Here is a 20000-nt window from a genome sequence, read left to right on the forward strand (position 1 = left end):
AGTGGCTGTTCCACTGGATGTCAGAAGGTGAATTCACCAATTTGTAAGTCGCTCTGGATAAGAGCGTCTGCTAAATGACTTAAATGTAATGTATGTAATGTAATCACGTGACAGAGATGTAAAAAAAAAAAAAAAAATCATTGAATAATCATTTTGCCTTAGGCCTTCTGGTGACCTCACAATGGGGGTTCCGAGGCTCTGATTGGCTGATGGGGTGTTTAGAGAACCCCTGTGACGTTCTACTAACGTTGTGCCCCGTCGGTGCTTCTAGCTGTGATGTTATGTTTACCCGCGAGCCTATTGTCACAGAGAACCCATGTCCACGATAGTCCACATCGGACAAAGCATTCTGGGATAGGGCGGGGTGTGGTGGGAGATGACATTGCTGAGCGGTGACAGGCGATCACTCACTCGCTAGTTAGCTTTTCTCAACTGACCCAATTGACCCCCACCAGACCAGCATTGTGGGCCCTGACCTATATATTGAGAGAGAGATGCTGAGAGAAACCATTAGAAGAGATGCTGAGAGAAACCATTAGAGAGAGATGCTGAGAGACAACATTAGAGAGATGCTGAAGAAACCATTAGAGAGAGATGCTGAGAGAAACCATTAGAGAGAGAGATGCTGAGAGAAACCATTAGAGAGATGCTGAGAGAAACCTGACAACCTCCCCTTCCCTTAGAACGGGCTTGGAACCTCTAACCCTGACAACCTCCCCTTCCCTTAGAACGGGCTTGGAACCTCTAACCCTGACAACCTCCCCTTCCCTTAGAACGGGCTTGGAACCTCTAGCCCTGACAACCTCCCCCCTTCCCTTAGAACCCGGACTTGGAACCTCTAACCCTGACAACCTCCCCTTCCCTTAGAGGCAGACTTGGAACCTCTAACCCTGACAACCTCCCTTCCCTTAGAACGGGCTTGGAACCTCCTAACCTGACAACCTCCCCTTCCTTAGAACGGGCTTGGAACCTCTAACCCTGACAGACCTCCCCTTCCTTAGACGGGCTTGGAACCTCTAGCCCTGACAACCTCCCCCTTCCCTTAGAACGGGCTTGGAACCTCTAACCCTGACAACCTCCCCTCCCCTTAGAACAGGCTTGGAACCTCTAACCCTGACAACCTCCCCCTTCCCTTAGAACGGGCTTGGAACCTCTAACCCTGACAACCTCCCCCTTCCCTTAGAGCAGACTTGGAACCTCTAACCTGACAACCTCCCCCTTCCCTTAGAACGGGCTTGGAACCTCTAACCCTGACAACCTCCCCCTTCCCTTAGAACGGGCTTGGAACCTCTAACCCTGACAACCTCCCCCTTCCCTTAGAACGGGCTTGGAACCTCTAACCCTGACAACCTCCCCTTCCCTTAGAACGGGCTTGGAACCTCTAACCCTGACAACCTCCCCCTTCCCTTAGAGCGGGCTTGGAACCTCTAACCTGACAGCCTCCCCTTCCCTTAGAACGGGCTTGGAACCTCTAACCCTGACAACCTCCCCTTCCCTTAGAACGGGCTTGGAACTTCTAACCCTGACAACCTCCCCCTTCCTTAGAACGGGCTTGGAACCTCTAACCCTGACAACCGCACCATGGTGGCGGTGGGGTTATGGTTTGGGGCAGGCATAAGCTACGGACAACCAACACAATTGCATTTTATCAAATCACAATTTGAATGCAGAGAGATACCGTGACGAGATCCTGAGACCCATTGTTGTGCCATTCATCCACCTCCATCAACCCCATGTTTCAGCATGATAATGCACGGCCCCATGTCACAAGGATCTGTGCACAATTCCTGGAAGCTGAAAACGTCCCAGTTCTTTCATGGCCCACATTCTCACCAGACATGTCACCCATTGAGCATGTTTGGGATGCTCTGGATCAATGTGTACAATGTTCACAACATTGACATCAGCAAACTGCTCACGCACGTCTGCCATCGGTACAGTTGAAACTGGGATTTATCCGTGAAGAGCACACTTCTCCAGTGAGGCCGGTGGCCATCGAACATTTACCCACTGAAGTCGGTTCCGACGCCTAACTGCAGTCAGGTCACGACCCTGGTGAGGACAGACGAGCACGGAGATGAGCTTTCCTGAGATGGTTTCTGACAGTTAGTGCAGAAATTCTTGATTCCCACAGTTTCATCAGCTGTCCTTGTGACTGGTCTCAGATGATCCCACAGGTGTAGAGGCCGAAGGAGGAGTAGGAAGAGGGGGGGGGGGTACAGCGCTGTAGACTGTTGTAGTCATCATGCTGTTTAATCAGCTTCTTGATATGCCACACCTGTCAGGTGTATTGTCTTGATAAAATGCTCACTAACAGGGATGTAAAACAGAGTTGTGTAGTTGGTATGATTCGGGTCAAGGTTTGATCTGGTCAGCTGAAGGTTCACACTGAGCTCAGAGATGTTGCACAGACTACACACACACACACACATACACATACACACACATACACACACATACGCACACATACACATATATACAGTTGAAGTTGGAAGTTTGAAGTTTCCATACACCTTAGCCAAATACATTTAAACTCAGTTTTTCACAATTCCTGACATTTAATCCCAAGTAAAAATTCCCTGTCTTAGATCAGTTAGGATCACCACTGTATGTTAAGAATGTAAAATGTCAGAATAATATAGTAGAAGAATTATTTATTTCAGCTTTTATTTCTTTCATCACATTCCCAGTGGGTCAGTTCGTACTCAATTAGTATTTGGTAGCATTGCCTTTAAATTGTTTAATTTGGGTCAGGGAGCCTTCCACAAGCTTCCCACAATAGGCTGGGTGAATTTTGTCCCATTCCTCCTGACAGAGCTGGTGTAACTGAGTCAGGTTTGTAGGCCTCCTTGCTTGCACACACTTTTTCAGTTCTGCCCACAAATGTTCTAAAGGATTGAGGTCAGGGTTTTGTGATGGCCACTCCAATATCTTGACTTTGTTGTCCTTAAGACATTAAGACAAGCATACTTAAGACATGAAGTATGCTTGGGGTCATTGTCCATTTGGAAGACCCATTTTTGACCAAGCTTTAACTTTCTGACTGATGTCTTGAGATGTTGCTTCAATATATCTACAATATATATCTACAATATGCAATATATCCACATAATAAGAAACAATTGTTGGAAAAATGACTTGTGTCATCCGCAAAGAAGATGTCTAACCGCCAAAACTATAGTTTGTTAGCAAGAAATGTGTGGAGTGGTTGAAAAGCAAGTTATAAGGGAGAGCTCCTGGTGGTTCCTTGATGCAGGTTGGTCATAAGAAATAGACACGATTTCGGACATTTGAAAAGGTCCTGAGAACGATATTGCCTTCGTCGGCGCCCAAAACTCATCACTGCTTGAACTCATCCCTGCTTGAACTCATCACTGCTTAAACTCATCACTGCTTGAACTCATCACTGCTTGAACTCATCACTGCTTGAACTCATCACTGCTTAAACTCATCACTGCTTAAACTCATCACTGCTTAAACTCATCACTGCTTAAACTCATCACTGCTTGAACTCATCACTGCTTGAACTCATCACTTGAACTCATCTTAGACCACTGGACCACTGCAGTTCTCCAGCAAGCAGGAGAGTAATTGATGAGAAGCATTATGTGTTATTATTATTTTGTTTCAAGCCTTCCCCAAACCAAAGCCCCAACCTTAACCACTCGTGATTAATGACTCCAACCTAACTTCCGACTCCAACTGTCGATACACAAACACACACACCCTCGGGCACGCAGTGTTAAGCTGGACTAGTACTAGTGGCTGTATACACACACGTTCCACCCATCCCTGTTAGGAGCCACATCACTTCCTGACAATGAATATAAATGGAGGAAGTGTCGAGGGTGTTCTGTGTGTGTTTCGGGGTGTGTGTGGGTGTGTGTGTGTGTGTGTCTGTGTCGGTGTGTGTGGTGTGTGGGTGTGTGTGTGTGTCTGTGTCGGTGTGTGTCTGTATGTGTGTGTGTGTCTGTCGGTTTGTGTGGGTGTGTGTGTGTGTCTGTGTGGTGTGTGTGGTGTGTGTGTGTGTGTGTTACCAGAGTGTAAAGTGAATCCCGAGGCTGCTGGTGACTGAAATATTAAAGGGGCAGTGCAGTTAAAAAAAGTAATCTTCCTGTTTAAAAAAAATATTTTGTATATAACTACAGTGTATTCGGAATGTATTCTGACCCCTTGACTTCATTCCACCCCATAATGACATCACAATACCCCTTAATGACATCACAATACCCCCATAATGACAACACAATACCCCCATAATGACAACACAATACCCCTTAATGACATCACAATACCCCTTAATGACATCACAATACCCCCATAATGACAACACAATACCCCTTAATGACATCACAATACCCCTTAATGACATCACAATACCCTTAATGACAACACAATACCCCTTAATGACATCACAATACCCCTTAATGACATCACAATACCCCTTAATGACATCACAATACCCCTTAATGACATCACAATACCCCTTAATGACATCACAATACCCCTTAATGACATCACAATACCCATAATGACATCACAATAACCCATAATGACATCACAATACCCCTTAATGACATCACAATACCCCCATAATGACAACACAATACCCCTTAATGACATCACAATACCCCTTAATGACATCACAATACCCCTTAATGACATCACAATACCCCCTTAATGACATCACAATACCCCTTAATGACATCACAATACCCCTTAATGACAACACAATACCCCCATCACAATAACATCACAATAACCCCATAATGACATCACAATAACCCCATAATGACATCACAATAACCCCATAATGACATCACAATACCCCATAATGACATCACAATACCCCATACTGGCAAGCGAAAACAGCTTTCTAGAAATGTTGGCAAACTGACTCTTTGCTATGAGACTTAAAATTGAGCTCAGGTGCATCCTGTTTCCATTGATCATCCTTGAGATGTTTCTACAACTTGATTGGAGTCACACCTGTGGTAAATTCTATTGATTGGACATGATTTGGAAAGGCACACACCTGTCTATATAAGGTCCCACAGTTGACAGTGCATGTCAGAGCAAAAACCAAGCCATGAGGTCGAAGGAATTGTCTGAGCTATCTACAAACCTATTTTTTTTAATTTGTCATTAAGGGGTGTAGGTTGATGGGGGGAGCTATGTAATCCATTTTAGAATAAGACTGGAACATAACAATCTGTGTCTGAATACTTTCTGAATGTATTTAAAACAAACACAGATCATTTAAATGGCAAAAGGAGGCTCAGGGAAATAGATCATTAAAAAACATATATTTGGGATTATTTTTATGAAATGAACACACAGTTATTTATTTATTAGATGTGCAGTGACGGCAGTAGGCAGTGATTTAAAAAAATAGAATTAAAAAGACTACATGTGGCCTTTTTAAATAAGTAATGTGCAGAGGGATCGTGACTGGTCTCCTTTCTGTCTGCTCTGACGTGTTCAGATGGTTGTTCTCTCAAAGCTCTGCTTGTAATGGCAAACAAAACCTGAAAATAGACTCAATTCAAAGGGACTTTATTGGCATTGAAGCTTCAAAAGAATAGAGACATTTCAAAACGTTATATTATTGGCTGTGTGTTTTAACAATGTGTAAGATGAAGTACAAAGGGAATCTCTCTCTCTCTCTCTCTTTCTCTCTCTCTCTCTCTCTCTCTCACTTCAATCAATTCAATTCAATTCAAGGGGCTTTATTGGCATGGGAAACATGTGTTAACATTGCCAAAGCGAGTAAGGTAGATAATATATAAAGTGAAATAAACAATATAAATTAACAGTAGACATCACACATACAGAAGTTTCTAAACAATAAAGACATTACAAATGTCATATATATATATATATACAGTGTTTTTACAATGTACAAATGGTAAAGGACACAAGATAAAATAAATAAGCATAGATATGGGTTGTATTTACAATGGTGCGTGTTCTTCATTGGTTGCCCTTTTCTCGTGGCAACAGGTCACAAATCTTGCTGCTCTGATGGCACACTGTGGAATTTCACCCAGTAGATATGGGAGTTTTTCAAAATTGGATTTGTTTTCGAATTCTTTGGGAATCGCTTCCTTTTAGGTGGTTATAGAATTTAACAGCTCTTTTCTGGATTTTGATAATTAGTGGGTATCGGCCTAATTCTGCTCTGCATGCATTATTTGGTGTTCTACGTTGTACACGGAGGATATTTTTGCAGAATTCTGCGTGCAGAGTCTCAATTTGGTGTTTGTCCCATTTTGTGAAGTCTTGGTTGGTGAGCGGACCCCAGACCTCACAACCATAAAGGGCAATGGGCTCTATGACTGATTCAAGTATTTTTAGCCAAATCCTAATTGGTATGTTGAAATTTATGTTCCTTTTGATGGCATAGAAGGCCCTTCTTGCCTTGTCTCTCAGATTGTTCACAGCTTTGTGGAAGTTACCTGTGGCACTGATGTTTAGGCCAAGGTATCTATAGTTTTTTTGTGCTCGAGGGAAACAGTGTCTAGATGGAATTTGTATTTGTGGTCCTGGTGACTGGACCTTTTTTGGAACACCATTATTTTGGTCTTACTGAGATTTACTGTCAGGGCCCAGGTCTGTCAGGGCCCAGGTCTGTCAGGGCCCAGGTCTGTCAGGGCCCAGGTCTGTCAGGGCCCAGGTCTGTCAGGGCCCAGGTCTGACAGAATCTGTGCATAAGATCTAGGTGCTGCTGTAGGCCCTCCTTGGTTGGTGACAGAAGTACCAGATCATCAGCAAACAGCAGACATTTGACTTCGGATTCTAGTAGGGTGAGGCCGGGTGCTGCAGACTTTTCTAGTGCCCGTGCCAGTTCGTTGATATATATGTTGAAGAGGTGGGGCTTAAGCTGAGAAGACTTTGCCTTTGTTTTGGTTTGTTTGGTTGTCAATTAGGGTGTGCAGGGTGAATACATGGTCTGTTGTCCTGTAACTCATTCAATGTAATTGGAGAATCTCTCTCTGTCTCTCTCTCTGTCTCTCTCTCTCTCTGTCTCTCTCTCTCTGTCTCTCTCTTTTCTCCCCCCCTCTTTCTCTCTCTCTCTCCCCTCTCTCTCTCTCCCCCCTCTTGCTCTCCCTCGCTCTCTCTGTATCTCTGTATCTCTCTCTCCTCTCTCTCTCTCTCTCCCTCTCCCTCTCTCTCTCTGTTTATTTCTCTCTCTCTCCCCCTCTCTCTCTCTCTCTTTCTCTCTCCCCCCGCTTTCTCTCTCTTTCTCTCTTTCGCTTTCTCTCTCTTTCTCTCTCTTTCTCTCTTTCGCTTTCTCTCTCTCCCCTCTCTCTCTCTCCCTCTCTCTCTTTCTCTCCCCCTTTCTCTCTCCCTCCCTCTCTCTCTCAACACAGATTTATTCTGTCTTCAAATGGAGCGCGAGTGGTTTGAAATGTTTCAGAGCTGATTGAGGTTAATGTAGTCTAAACCTATTGGAATATCCCCCTGCTGTTCATCATAACACCAGACACCTTGTACCAGAACTAGAGGTGTGTCATTGATTTTGATGGGTTGTTTTTTCTTGGGGTAGAAAAAAACTGGACAAAATGCAGAAGGTTTTTAGCAGTTATCCGAACGTTGTTGTTTACAGTGAACACATCAACCCTGTAGGCCTCAACCAGACTATCCAGTCTGATCGCTCAACCTCACTCCCCTTTCCTTTGCTTTGACCAATCAGCAGCTGGGATGCATGTGATGAGCAGAATCTCTCCAGCCAATGAGAAAAGAGTTTCCAGGAAGTGGATGCGGTTGAAGTTATGTCTCTGCCCCCTGCCTCTACAATTCCCGTCCCTGATGGCAACAAGACAGGACCTCCTCTCCCTCCTCCTCCTCCTCCCCCTGCGGCCCTCCTCCCCGCCCCCTCCACCCGGTGCGGTCGACCCCATAGAAGGGATAAAGAAGAGGCGGGTCCGGAGTTTCTTCTGGAAACCCATACCTGAAGACCAGGTTAGTTACACTCCTCCTACTTCTACCAGTAGACCCCGCCCCTACTCTGAGGACCAGGTTAGTTACACTCCTCCTACTTATACCAGTAGACCCCGCCCCTACTCTGAGGACCAGGTTAGTTACACTCCTCCTACTTCTACCAGTAGACCCCGCCCCTACTCTGAGGACCAGGTTAGTTACACTCCTCCTACTTCTACCAGTAGACTCCGCCCTACTCTGAAGACCAGGTTAGTTACTCTCCTCCTACTTCTACCAGTAGACCCGCCCCTATACCAGTAGATCCCGCCCATACCTGAAGACCAGGTTAGTTACACTCCTCCTACTTCTACCAGTAGACCCCGCCCCTATACCAGTAGACCCCGCCCATACCTGAAGACTAGGTTAGTTACACTCCTCCTACTTCTACCAGTAGACCCCGCCCCTATACCAGTAGACCCCGCCCATACCTGAAGACCAGGTTAGTTACACTCCTCCTACTTCTTATACCGTTAGACCCCGCCCCTATACCAGTGGACCCCGCCCCTACTCTGAGGACCAGGTTAGTTACACTCCTCCTACTTCTACCAGTAGACCCCGCCCCTACTCTGAAGACCAGGTTAGTTACACTCCTCCTACTTCTTATACCGTTAGACCCCGCCCCTATACCAGTGGACCCCGCCCCTACTCTGAAGACCAGGTTAGTTACACTCCTCCTACTTCTTATACCAGTGGACCCCGTCCCTATACCAGTGGACCCCGCCCCTATACCAGTAGACCCCGCCCCTACTCTGAAGACCAGGTTAGTTACACTCCTCCTACTTCTTATACCAGTAGACCCCGCCCCTATACAAGTAGACCCCGCCCCTACTCCATACTCCCTTAAAAACCTTCTCTAGAAAAAAGCAGCAATTGTACTGTTTGTCCAGTATACACTTCCTCAAAATAGTCAGAATTAATCTAAGATAACTCCAGAAATCTGTCATTAATTTGGACGCAGTTTTTTCTCAATGAACAAAATGTACATGAAAATAAGTTATGCCCATTGAAATAACAAAAAACCTGCTGTTGACCAATCACCGACGAAGGGGCGTAGACTTCGGCTTGTGTGCCCGAAAAGCCGAAAAAAAACCCTCACCGAAGTCTAAAACAAACCAATATAGGCATAAACTCTTCTAAACTGTTTGGTCTGGGAACCTTAAACCCCCTAACTGCGATGTAACGGTCTCCAGGTGAAAGGGCGGACCAACCTGTGGACACAGCTTCCTGTGCGGCAGCAGCAGTACTACATAGACGTCCAGACCATCGAGGAGCTGTTCAGTCAGACGGACTGTCAATCATCTGGGGTTACCTCTGTGACTAGGGGGGGGAAGGCCCGAGGCTCCCTCAGAGAGACCAAAGATGAGGTGAGGAGGAGAGGACACACACACACCCTTTTATGGCCAATGAGGTGTTGTGTCAAACAGATATATTCCATCTTGGCTCTGAGTTAGCAAAGTGTTGCATTTGCGTTTTCATTCTCTCTCTGTTCTTTTCTCTCTGTTCTCTCTCTCTTTATCAATGTTTCTCTCTGTTCTCTCTCTACCAATGTTTCTCTCTGTTCTCTCTCTCAATTCAATTCAAATTCAATTCAAAGGGCTTTATTGCCATGGGGAAACATATGTTAACATTGCCAAAGCAAGTGAAATAGAGAATAAACAAAAGTGAAGAAAACAATAAAAATGAACAGTAAACATTACACTCACAGAAGTTCCAAAAGAATAAAGACATTTCAAATGTCATATTATGTCTGTCTACAGTGTTGTGATAATATGCAAATAGTTAAAGTATAAAAGGCAAAATAAATAAACATAAATATGGGTTGTATTTACAACGGTGTTTTGTCCTTCACTGGTTGCTCTTTTCTCGGGGCAACAGGTCGACATCTCGCTACTGTGGTATTTCACCCAGTAGATATGGGAGTTTAGCAACATTTGATTTGTTTTCAAATTCCTTCTCTCTCAGATCAGTATCCTGGACTGGAAGAGAGGGATGAATGTGGGAATTTACCTCAAACAGTTCAAGAAGTAAGTCTGTCCTCATGATACTCTGTCTCTCTCTCCCGCATATATATATATATATAAAAAAGTTTGAAATATATAGATATATTATGTATAGATATAGATATATTATGTATAGATATATATATATACAGTGCCTTAACGAAAGTATTCGGCCCCCTTGAACTTTGCGACCTTTTGCCACATTTCAGGCTTCAAACTTAAAGATATAAAACTGTATTTTTTTTGTGAAGAATCGACAACAAGTGGGACACAATCACGAAGTGGAACGACATTTTTTGGATATTTCAAACTTTTTTAACAAATCAAAAACTGAAAAATTGGGCGTGCAAAATTATTCAGCCCCTTTACTTTCAGTGCAGCAAACTGTCTCCAGAAGTTCAGTGAGGATCTCTGAATGATCCAATGTTGACCTAAATGACTAATGATGATAAATACAATCCACCTGTGTGTAATCAAGTCTCCGTATAAATGCACCTGCACTGTGATGGTCTCAGAGGTCCATTAAAAGCGCAGAGAGCATCATGAAGAACAAGGAACACACCAGGCAGGTCCAAGATGCTGTTCTGAAGAAGTTTAAAGCCGGATTTGGATACAAAAAGATTTCCCAAGCTTTAAACATCCCAAGGAGCACTGTGCAAGCGATAATATTGACATGGAAGGAGTATCAGACCACTGCAAATCTACCAAGACCTGGCCGTCCCTCTAAACTTTCAGCTCATACAAGGAGAAGACTGATCAGAGATGCAGCCAAGAGGCCCATGATCACTCTGGATGAACTGCAGAGATCTACAGCTGAGATGGGAGACTCTGTCCATAGGAAAACAATCAGTCGTATATTGCACAAATCTGGCCTTTATGGAAGAGTGGCAAGAAGAAAGCCATTTCTTAAAGATATCCATAAAAAGTGTTGTTTAAAGTTTGCCACAAGCCACCTGGGAGACACACCAAACATGTGGAAGAAGGTGCTCTGGTCAGATGAAACCAAAATTGAACTTTTTGGCAACAATGCAAAATGTTATGTTTGGCGTAAAAGCAACACAGCTTATCACCCTGAACACACCATCCCCATACATGGTGGTGGCAGCATCATGGTTTGGGCCTGCTTTTCTTCAGCAGGGACAGGGAAGATGGTTAAAATTGATGGGAAGATGGATGGAGCCAAATACAGGACCATTCTGGAAGAGAACCTGATGGAGTCTGTAAAAGACCTGAGACTGGGACGGAGATTTGTCTTCCAACAAGACAATGATCCAAAACATAAAGCAAAATCTACAATGGAATGGTTCAAAAATAAACATATCCAGGTGTTAAAATGGCCAAGTCAAAGTCCAGACCTGAATCCAATCGAGAATCTGTGGAAAGAACTGAAAACTGCTGTTCACAAATGCTCTCCATCCAACCTCACTGAGCTCGAGCTGTTTTGCAAGGAGGAATGGGAAAAAGTTCAGTCTCTCGATGTGCAAAACTGATAGAGACATACCCCAAGCGAATTACAGCTGTAATCACAGCAAAAGGTGGCGCTACAAAGTATTAACTTAAGGGGGCTGAATAATTTTGCACACCCAATTTTTCAGTTTTTGATTTGTTAAAAAAGTTTGAAATATCCAATAAATGTCGTTCCACTTCATGATTGTGTCCCACTTGTTGTTGATTCTTCACAAAAAAATACAGTTTTATATCTTTATGTTTGAAGCCTGAAATGTGGCAAAAGGTCGCAAAGTTCAAGGGGGCCGAATACTTTTGCAAGGCACTGTATATATGTGTGTATATATATATATATATATATATATATATATATATATATACACACACACACATGTACAGTGCATTCGGTCTGGAGTCTTTAGTATTCAGACCCCTTGAATTTTTCAACATTTTGTTATGTTACAGCCTTAATCTAAAATGAATTTACTAATTGTTTTTTTTTCATCAATCGACACACAATACCCCATAATGACTCAGTACCCCATAATGACACAACACCCCGTAATGACTCAATACCCCATAATGACACAACACCCCGTAATGACTCAATACCCCATAATGACACAACACCCCGTAATGACTCAATACCCCACAATGACCCAATACCCCATAATGACACAATACCCCATAATGACACAATACCCCACAATGACTCAATACCCCACAATGACTCAATACCCCACAATGACTCAATACCCCCACAATGACTCAATACCCCCACAATGACTCAATACCCCCACAATGACTCAAAACCCCCACAATGACTCAATACCCCCACAATGACTCAATACCCCATAATGACTCAATACCCCATAATGACTCAATACCCCATAATGACTCAATACCCCACAATGACTCAATACCCCACAATGACTCAATACCCCACAATGACTCAATACCCCATAATGACTCAATACCCCATAATGACTCAATACCCGTAATGACTCAATACCCCGTAATGACACAATACCCGTAATGACTCAGTACCCCGTAATGACAAAGCAAAAAAACTTAAATATTATATTTACATAAGTATTCAGACCTTTTACTCAGTACTTACAGACTCAAGTCTTCTTGGGTATGATGTTCAAGCTTGGCACATCTGTATTTGGGGAATTTCTCCCATTCTTCTCTGTACATCCTCTCAAGCTCTGTCAGGTTGGATGGGGAGCATCGCTGTACAGCTATTTTCAGGTCTCTTCAGTGATGTTCGATCGGGTTCAAGTCCGGGCTCTGGCTGGGCCACTCAAAGACATTCAAAGACTTGTCCCGAAGCCACTCCTGCATTGTCTTGGCTGTGTGCTTAAGGTCGTTGTCCTGTTGGAAGGTGAACCTTCGCCTCAGTCTGAGGTCCTGAGTTCTCTGTAGCAGGTTTTCATCAAGGATCTCTCTGTAGTTTGCTCTGTTAATCTTTCCCTCGATCCTGACTAGTCTCCCAGTCCCTGCCTCTGAAAAACATCCCCACAGCATGATGCTGCCACCACCATGCTTCACCGTAGGGATGGTGCCAGGTTTCCTCCAGACGTGACGCTTGGCATTCAGGCCAGAGAGTTTAATCTTGGTTTCATCAGACCAGAGAATCTTGTTTCTCATGGTCTGGGAGTCTTTAGGTGCCTTTTGGCAAACTCCAAGTGGCCTGTCATGTGCCTTTTACTGAGGAGTGGCTTCCAGTTTGGCCGGGCGGCCAGCTCGGAGGACGAGTCTTAGTGGTTCCAGATTTCTTCCATTTAAGAATGATGGAGGCCACTGTGTTCTTGGGGACCTTAAATGCTGTAGAAATGTTTTGGTACCCTTCCCCAGATCTGTATCTCAACACAATCCTGTCTCTGAGCTCAATTCCTACAATCTCATGGCTTGGTTTTTGCTCTGACATGCACTGTCAACCGTGGGACCTTATATAGACAGGTGTGTGCCTTTCCAAATCATGTCCAATCAATAGAATTTACCACAGGTGGATTCCAATCAAGTTGTAGAAACATCTCAAGGATAATCAATGGAAACAGGATGCAAATTTCAAGTCTCATAGCAAAGAGTCTGAAAACTTATGTAAATTATTTCAGTTTTTTTTTGTTTTTAATACTTTTTACAAAAATGTCAAAAAACAGTTTTTGCTTTGTCATTATGTGTTACTGTGTGTAGATTAAGGAACACATTTAATCCATTTTAGAATAAGGCTGTAACGTAACAACGTGTGGGAATAGTAGAGGGGTCTGAATACTTTCCAAATGCATTGTGTCTATGTGTATGTGTAGTTAGCTAGCCGACTACTGGATGATCCAACTTTCAAAATGAGTCCTTTTTTAGCCACAGAATCTAAATCAAATCAAATTTATTTATAAAGCCCTTCGTACATCAGCTGATATCTCAAAGTGCTGTACAGAAACCCAGCCTAAAACCCCAAACATCAAGCAATGCAGGTGTAGAAGCACGGTGGCTAGGAAAAACTCCCTAGAATGGCCTAAACCTAGGAAGAAACCTAGACAGGAACCAGGTTATGAGGGGACAGCCACAGCAGTCCAACTAGCTAGCTAGCCACAGCAGTCCAACTAGCTAGCTAGCCACAGCAGTCCAACTAGCTAGCTAGCCACAGCAGTCCAACTAGCTAGGTAGCCACAGCAGTCAACTAGCTAGGTAGCAACAGCAGTCCAACTAACTAGGTAGCCACAGCAGTCCAACTAGCTAGCTATCCACAGCAGTCAACTAGCTAGGGAGCCACAGCAGTCCAACTAGCTAGGTAGCCACAGCAGTCAACTAGCTAGGTAGCCTCAGCAGTCAAATAGCTAGGTAGCCACTGCAGTCATCTAGCTAGGTAGCCACTGCAGTCATCTAGCTAGGTAGCTTCAGCAGTCCAACTAGCTAGGTAGCCACAGCAGTCCAACTAGCTAGCTAGCCACAGCAGTCCAACTAGCTAGCTAGCCACAGCAGTCAAATAGCTAGGTAGCCACAGCAGTAAACTAGCTAGGTAGCCACTGCAATCATCTAGCTAGGTAGCCACAGCAGTCCAACTAGCTAGCTAGCCACAGCAGTCAACTAGCTAGGGAGCCACAGCAGTCCAACTAGCTAGGTAGCCACAGCAGTCAACTAGCTAGGTAGCCTCAGCAGTCAACTAGCTAGGTAGCCACTGCAGTCATCTAGCTAGGTAGCCACTGCAGTCATCTAGCTAGGTAGCCACTGCAGTCATCTAGCTAGGTAGCCTCAGCAGTCAACTAGCTAGGTAGCCACTGCAGTCATCTAGCTAGGTAGCCACTGCAGTCATCTAGCTAGGTAGCCACTGCAGTCATCTAGCTAGGTAGCTTCAGCAGTCAACTAGCTAGGTAGCCTCAGCAGTCAACTAGCTAGGTAGCCTCAGCAGTCAACTAGCTAGGTAGCCACAGCAGTCAACTAGCTAGGTAGCCACAGCAGTCAACTAGCTAGGTAGCCACAGCAGTCAACTAGCTAGGTAGCTTCAGCAGTCAACTAGCTAGGTAGCCACAGCAGTCAACTAGCTAGGTAGCCACAGCAGTCAACTAGCTAGGTAGCCACAGCAGTCAACTAGCTAGGTAGCCACAGCAGTCAACTAGCTAGGTAGCCACAGCAGTCAACTAGCTAGGTAGCCTCAGCAGTCAACTAGCTAGGTAGCCACAGCAGTCAGCAGCTAGGTAGCCACAGCAGTCAACTAGCTAGGTAGCCACAGCAGTCAACTAGCTAGGTAGCCACAGCAGTCCAACTAGCTAGGTAGCCACAGCAGTCCAACTAGCTAGGTAGCCACAGCAGTCAACTAGCTAGGTAGCCACAGCAGTCCAACTAGCTAGGTAGTCACAGCAGTCAACTAGCTAGGTAGCAACAGCAGTCCAATTAACTAGGTAGCCACAGCAGTCAACTAGCTAGGTAGCAACAGCAGTCAACTAGCTAGGTAGCCACAGCAGTCAACTAGCTAGGTAGCCACAGCAGTCAACTAGCTAGGTAGCCACAGCAGTCAACTAGCTAGGTAGCCACAGCAGTCAGCAGCTAGGTAGCCACATCAGTCAACTAGCTAGGTAGCCACATCAGTCAACTAGCTAGGTAGCCACAGCAGTCAACTAGCTAGGTAGCCTCAGCAGTCAACTAGCTAGGTAGCCACAGCAGTCAACTAGCTAGGTAGCCACAGCAGTCAACTAGCTAGGTAGCTTCAGCAGTCAACTAGCTAGGTAGCCACTGCAGTCATCTAGCTAGGTAGCTTCAGCAGTCAACTAGCTAGGTAGCCACAGCAGTCAACTAGCTAGGTAGCCACAGCAGTCAACTAGCTAGGTAGCCACAGCAGTCAACTAGCTAGGTAGCCTCAGCAGTCAACTAGCTAGGTAGCCACAGCAGTCAGCAGCTAGGTAGCCACAGCAGTCAACTAGCTAGGTAGCCACAGCAGTCAACTAGCTAGGTAGCCACAGCAGTCCAACTAGCTAGGTAGCCACAGCAGTCCAACTAGCTAGGTAGCCACAGCAGTCAACTAGCTAGGTAGCCACAGCAGTCCAACTAGCTAGGTAGTCACAGCAGTCAACTAGCTAGGTAGCAACAGCAGTCCAATTAACTAGGTAGCCACAGCAGTCAACTAGCTAGGTAGCAACAGCAGTCCAACTAACTAGGTAGCCACAGCAGTCCAACTAGCTAGCTATCCACAGCAGTCAACTAGCTAGGGAGCCACAGCAGTCCAACTAGCTAGGTAGCCACAGCAGTCAACTAGCTAGGTAGCCTCAGCAGTCAAATAGCTAGGTAGCCACTGCAGTCATCTAGCTAGGTAGCCACTGCAGTCATCTAGCTAGGTAGCTTCAGCAGTCAACTAGCTAGGTAGCCTCAGCAGTCAACTAGCTAGGTAGCCACTGCATTCATCTAGCTAGGTAGCCACAGCAGTCAACTAGCTAGGTAGCCACAGCAGTCCAACTAGCTAGGTAGCCACAGCAGTCAACTAGCTAGGTAGCCACAGCAGTCAACTAGCTAGGTAGCCACAGCAGTCAACTAGCTAGGTAGCCACAGCAGTCAGCAGCTAGGTAGCCACATCAGTCAACTAGCTAGGTAGCCACATCAGTCAACTAGCTAGGTAGCCACAGCAGTCAACTAGCTAGGTAGCCACAGCAGTCAGCAGCTAGGTAGCCACAGCAGTCAACTAGCTAGGTAGCCACAGCAGTCAACTAGCTAGGTAGCCACAGCAGTCAACTAGCTAGGTAGCCACAGCAGTCCAACTAGCTAGGTAGCCACAGCAGTCCAACTAGCTAGGTAGCCACAGCAGTCAACTAGCTAGGTAGCCACAGCAGTCAACTAGCTAGGTAGCCACAGCAGTCAACTAGCTAGGTAGCCACAGCAGTCAACTAGCTAGGTAGCCACAGCAGTCAGCAGCTAGGTAGCCACATCAGTCAACTAGCTAGGTAGCCACATCAGTCAACTAGCTAGGTAGCCACAGCAGTCAACTAGCTAGGTAGCCACAGCAGTCAGCAGCTAGGTAGCCACAGCAGTCAACTAGCTAGGTAGCCACAGCAGTCAACTAGCTAGGTAGCCACAGCAGTCAACTAGCTAGGTAGCCACAGCAGTCCAACTAGCTAGGTAGCCACAGCAGTCCAACTAGCTAGGTAGCCACAGCAGTCAACTAGCTAGGTAGCCACAGCAGTCAACTAGCTTGGTAGCCACATCAGTCAACTAGCTAGGTAGCCACAGCAGTCAACTAGCTAGGTAGCCACAGCAGTCAACTCGCTAGGTAGCCACAGCAGTCAACTAGCTAGGTAGCCACAGCAGTCCAACTAGCTAGGTAGCCACAGCAGTCCAACTAGCTAGGTAGCCACAGCAGTCCAACTAGCTAGGTAGCCACAGCAGTCCAACTAGCTAGGTAGCCACAGCAGTCAACTCGCTAGGTAGCCACAGCAGTCAACTAGCTAGGTAGCAACAGCAGTCCAACTAACTAGGTAGCCACAGCAGTCCAACTAGCTTGGTAGCCACAGCAGTCCAACTAGCTTGGTAGCCACAGCAGTCCAACTAGCTTGGTAGCCACAGCAGTCCAACTAGCTTGGTAGCCATTTAGCTTTCTTGCACATTCACTTTTGTAAACACTTAACACACCAGTTAGTTACCACATGTTCTTGTCAAACTGTTAACAGAGTAGCTAGCAAACAACAAGATGTGCCAAATAACAGCTTCAAACCCACTGATAACAGAGTAGCTAGCAAACAACAAGATGTGACAAATAACAGCTTCAAACCCACTGATAACAGAGTAGCTAGCAAACAACAAGATGTGCCAAATAACAGCTTCAAACCCACTGATAACAGAGTAGCTAGCAAACAACAAGATGTGCCAAATAACAGCTTCAAACCCACTATCAACAGAGTAGTTAGCAAACAACAAGATGTGCCAAATTACAGCTTCAAACCCACTGTCAACAGAGTAGCTAGCAAACAACAAATGCTAATCTACTGGAGGGCAAATAAATCAGATTTGACCGTTCAGACAAGTCACATGGCCAGGAATCAGATTTGAATCAGACTTCAAACCACCTACGAAGGGGGTTTGAGAGGTAGCTTGGAATATCCGATTCCATATGCTTTCTGGCTGTTCTGGACAAAGAACAGATTCAAATCGAATCTGCAAACACTTTAGACTGAACACACACGTTGGATGAGTTGGTGTTGGTGGAGAAGAATGCAGAGTACTTTTCCAGTTTGTGTTGACTGCATCAATAGCCGATGCCACCAGTTAGCTGTCTCTGCTGCCACAACACAACGCACGGGGGAGATATGAGGGTGATACGTTGTCTTGTCTTGTGAGTTTGTGAGACGACGTCTTTCATGCATGTTTAGTGTTGAGGTCAAACACCTCCTTTTTCCCCCTCCCTTTGACCAATCAAAGCATTTTGCTACATAAGCAGCCATCTGTCTGACTAAAACTTAGGTTTGACCCCCACCACCCTCTCCCTTTCTCCTCCCTCTCTCCCTTTCTCCTCTCTCCCTTTCCCCTCTCTCCCTTTCCCTCTCTCTCCTCTCTCCCTTTCCCCTCTCTCTCCCCCTCTCCTCTCTCCCCCTCTCCCCCTCTCCCCCTCTCCTCTCTCCCCCCTCCCCTCTCCCCCTCCCCTCTCTCCCCCTCTCCTCTCTCCCCCTCTCCTCTCTCCCCCTCCCCTCTCCCCCTCTCCTCTCTCCCCTCCTCTCTCCTCTTTCATGTCTTTCCCCTCTCTCTCCCTCCTCTCCTCTTTTCATGTCTTTCCCCTCTTTCTCCCCTCCTCTCCTCTTTTCATGTCTTCCCCCTCTCTCTCCCCCTCTCCTCTCTCCCCCTCCTCTCTCCTCTTTTCATGTCTTTCCCCTCTCTCTCCCTCCTCTCCTCTTTTCATGTCTTCCCCCTCTCTCTCCCCCTCTCTCTCCCCCTCTCCTCTCTCCCCTCCTCTCTCCTCTTTTCATGTCTTCCCCCTCTCTCTCCCCCTCTCCCCTCTCTCCTCTCTCCCTCTTCATGTCTTTCCCCTCTCTCTCCCCTCCTCTCCTCTTTCATGTCTTCCCCCTCTCTCTCCCCCTCTCCTCTCTCTCCTCCTCTCTCCTCTTTTCATGTCTTTCCCCTCTCTCTCCCCTCCTCTCCTCTTTCATGTCTTTCCCCTCTCTCTCCCCCTCTCCTCTCTCCCCCTTTCCCCTCTCTCTCCCCTCTCCCCCTCTCCCCCTTTCCCCTCTCTCTCCCCCTCTCCCCTCCCCTCTCCCTCTCTCTCTCCCCTCTCCTCTCTCCCTCTCTCATCTCCTCTTTCTCCCCTCCTTTCCCTTCACCCTCTCTCCCCTCCTCTCTCCTCTTTTCATGTCTTCCCCCTCTCTCTCCCCCTCCCTCTCTCCCCCTCTCCTCTCTCCCCTTCCTCTCTCTCCCCTCCTCTCTCCTCTTTTCATGTCTTTCCCCCTGTCTCAGTTGTAAGTCCTACAGAAGTTAGTCACTAATAGCCAATCTGCAGTCTTTGTTGTGTTGACTGGATTAAACTGTGGGTGGGTTTCCTGGTACGGAGGGAGTACCCACTTTATAATTGCAGGGAGACCCAGCTGTGGTATTGTGGGGAAAATCCCAGTTATTAAAACTGAAGAGCCAGAGAGGGAGTAAGACTGAGAGAGAAAAGGGTTTCGAGAGGTTCTAGAACTTTCATTCTGGGTTTAGAGAGAAGGGTTCTAGAACATTCTGGGTTTAGAGAGAAGGGTTCTAGAACATTCTGGGTTTAGACAGAAGGGTTCTAGAACTCTCATCCATCCTTTGACTTGCCTAGTTAAATAAAGGTTAAATAAAGAATAAATCAATCCTGACTCTGTCTGTCCCAGGTCCAACCAGGACATAATAGAGGATATTCGCTATGGCAACAGTCAGTCCTACGGGGCGGAGCTTCTTAAAGAGCTGCTCAAACTACTACCTGAGACCGAAGAGGTGAGACACACACGCACACACACACACGCACACTATGAGCTGCTCAAACTACTACCTGAGACCGAAGAGGTGAGACACACACACACACACACACACACACACACACACACACACACACACACACACACACACACACTCTGT

The 20000-nt window shown here is 45.9% G+C and overlaps 1 protein-coding gene across 1 annotated transcript in view; it reads left to right on the plus strand.

Moving 5' to 3' along the window:
* Positions 1–7812: 7812 nt before the first annotated feature.
* Positions 7813–20000, plus strand: part of LOC135536943 (FH2 domain-containing protein 1-like) — a 30881-nt gene continuing 18693 nt past the window's right edge. The window contains 4 exon segments of the mRNA XM_064963164.1: positions 7813–7965; positions 9174–9347; positions 9946–10007; positions 19757–19859. Coding sequence (XP_064819236.1) covers positions 7813–7965; positions 9174–9347; positions 9946–10007; positions 19757–19859 — 492 coding nt within the window.

The sequence above is a fragment of the Oncorhynchus masou genome, unplaced genomic scaffold (genome assembly GCF_036934945.1).
Source record: "Oncorhynchus masou masou isolate Uvic2021 unplaced genomic scaffold, UVic_Omas_1.1 unplaced_scaffold_686, whole genome shotgun sequence".
NCBI classification, from domain to species: domain Eukaryota; kingdom Metazoa; phylum Chordata; class Actinopteri; order Salmoniformes; family Salmonidae; genus Oncorhynchus; species Oncorhynchus masou.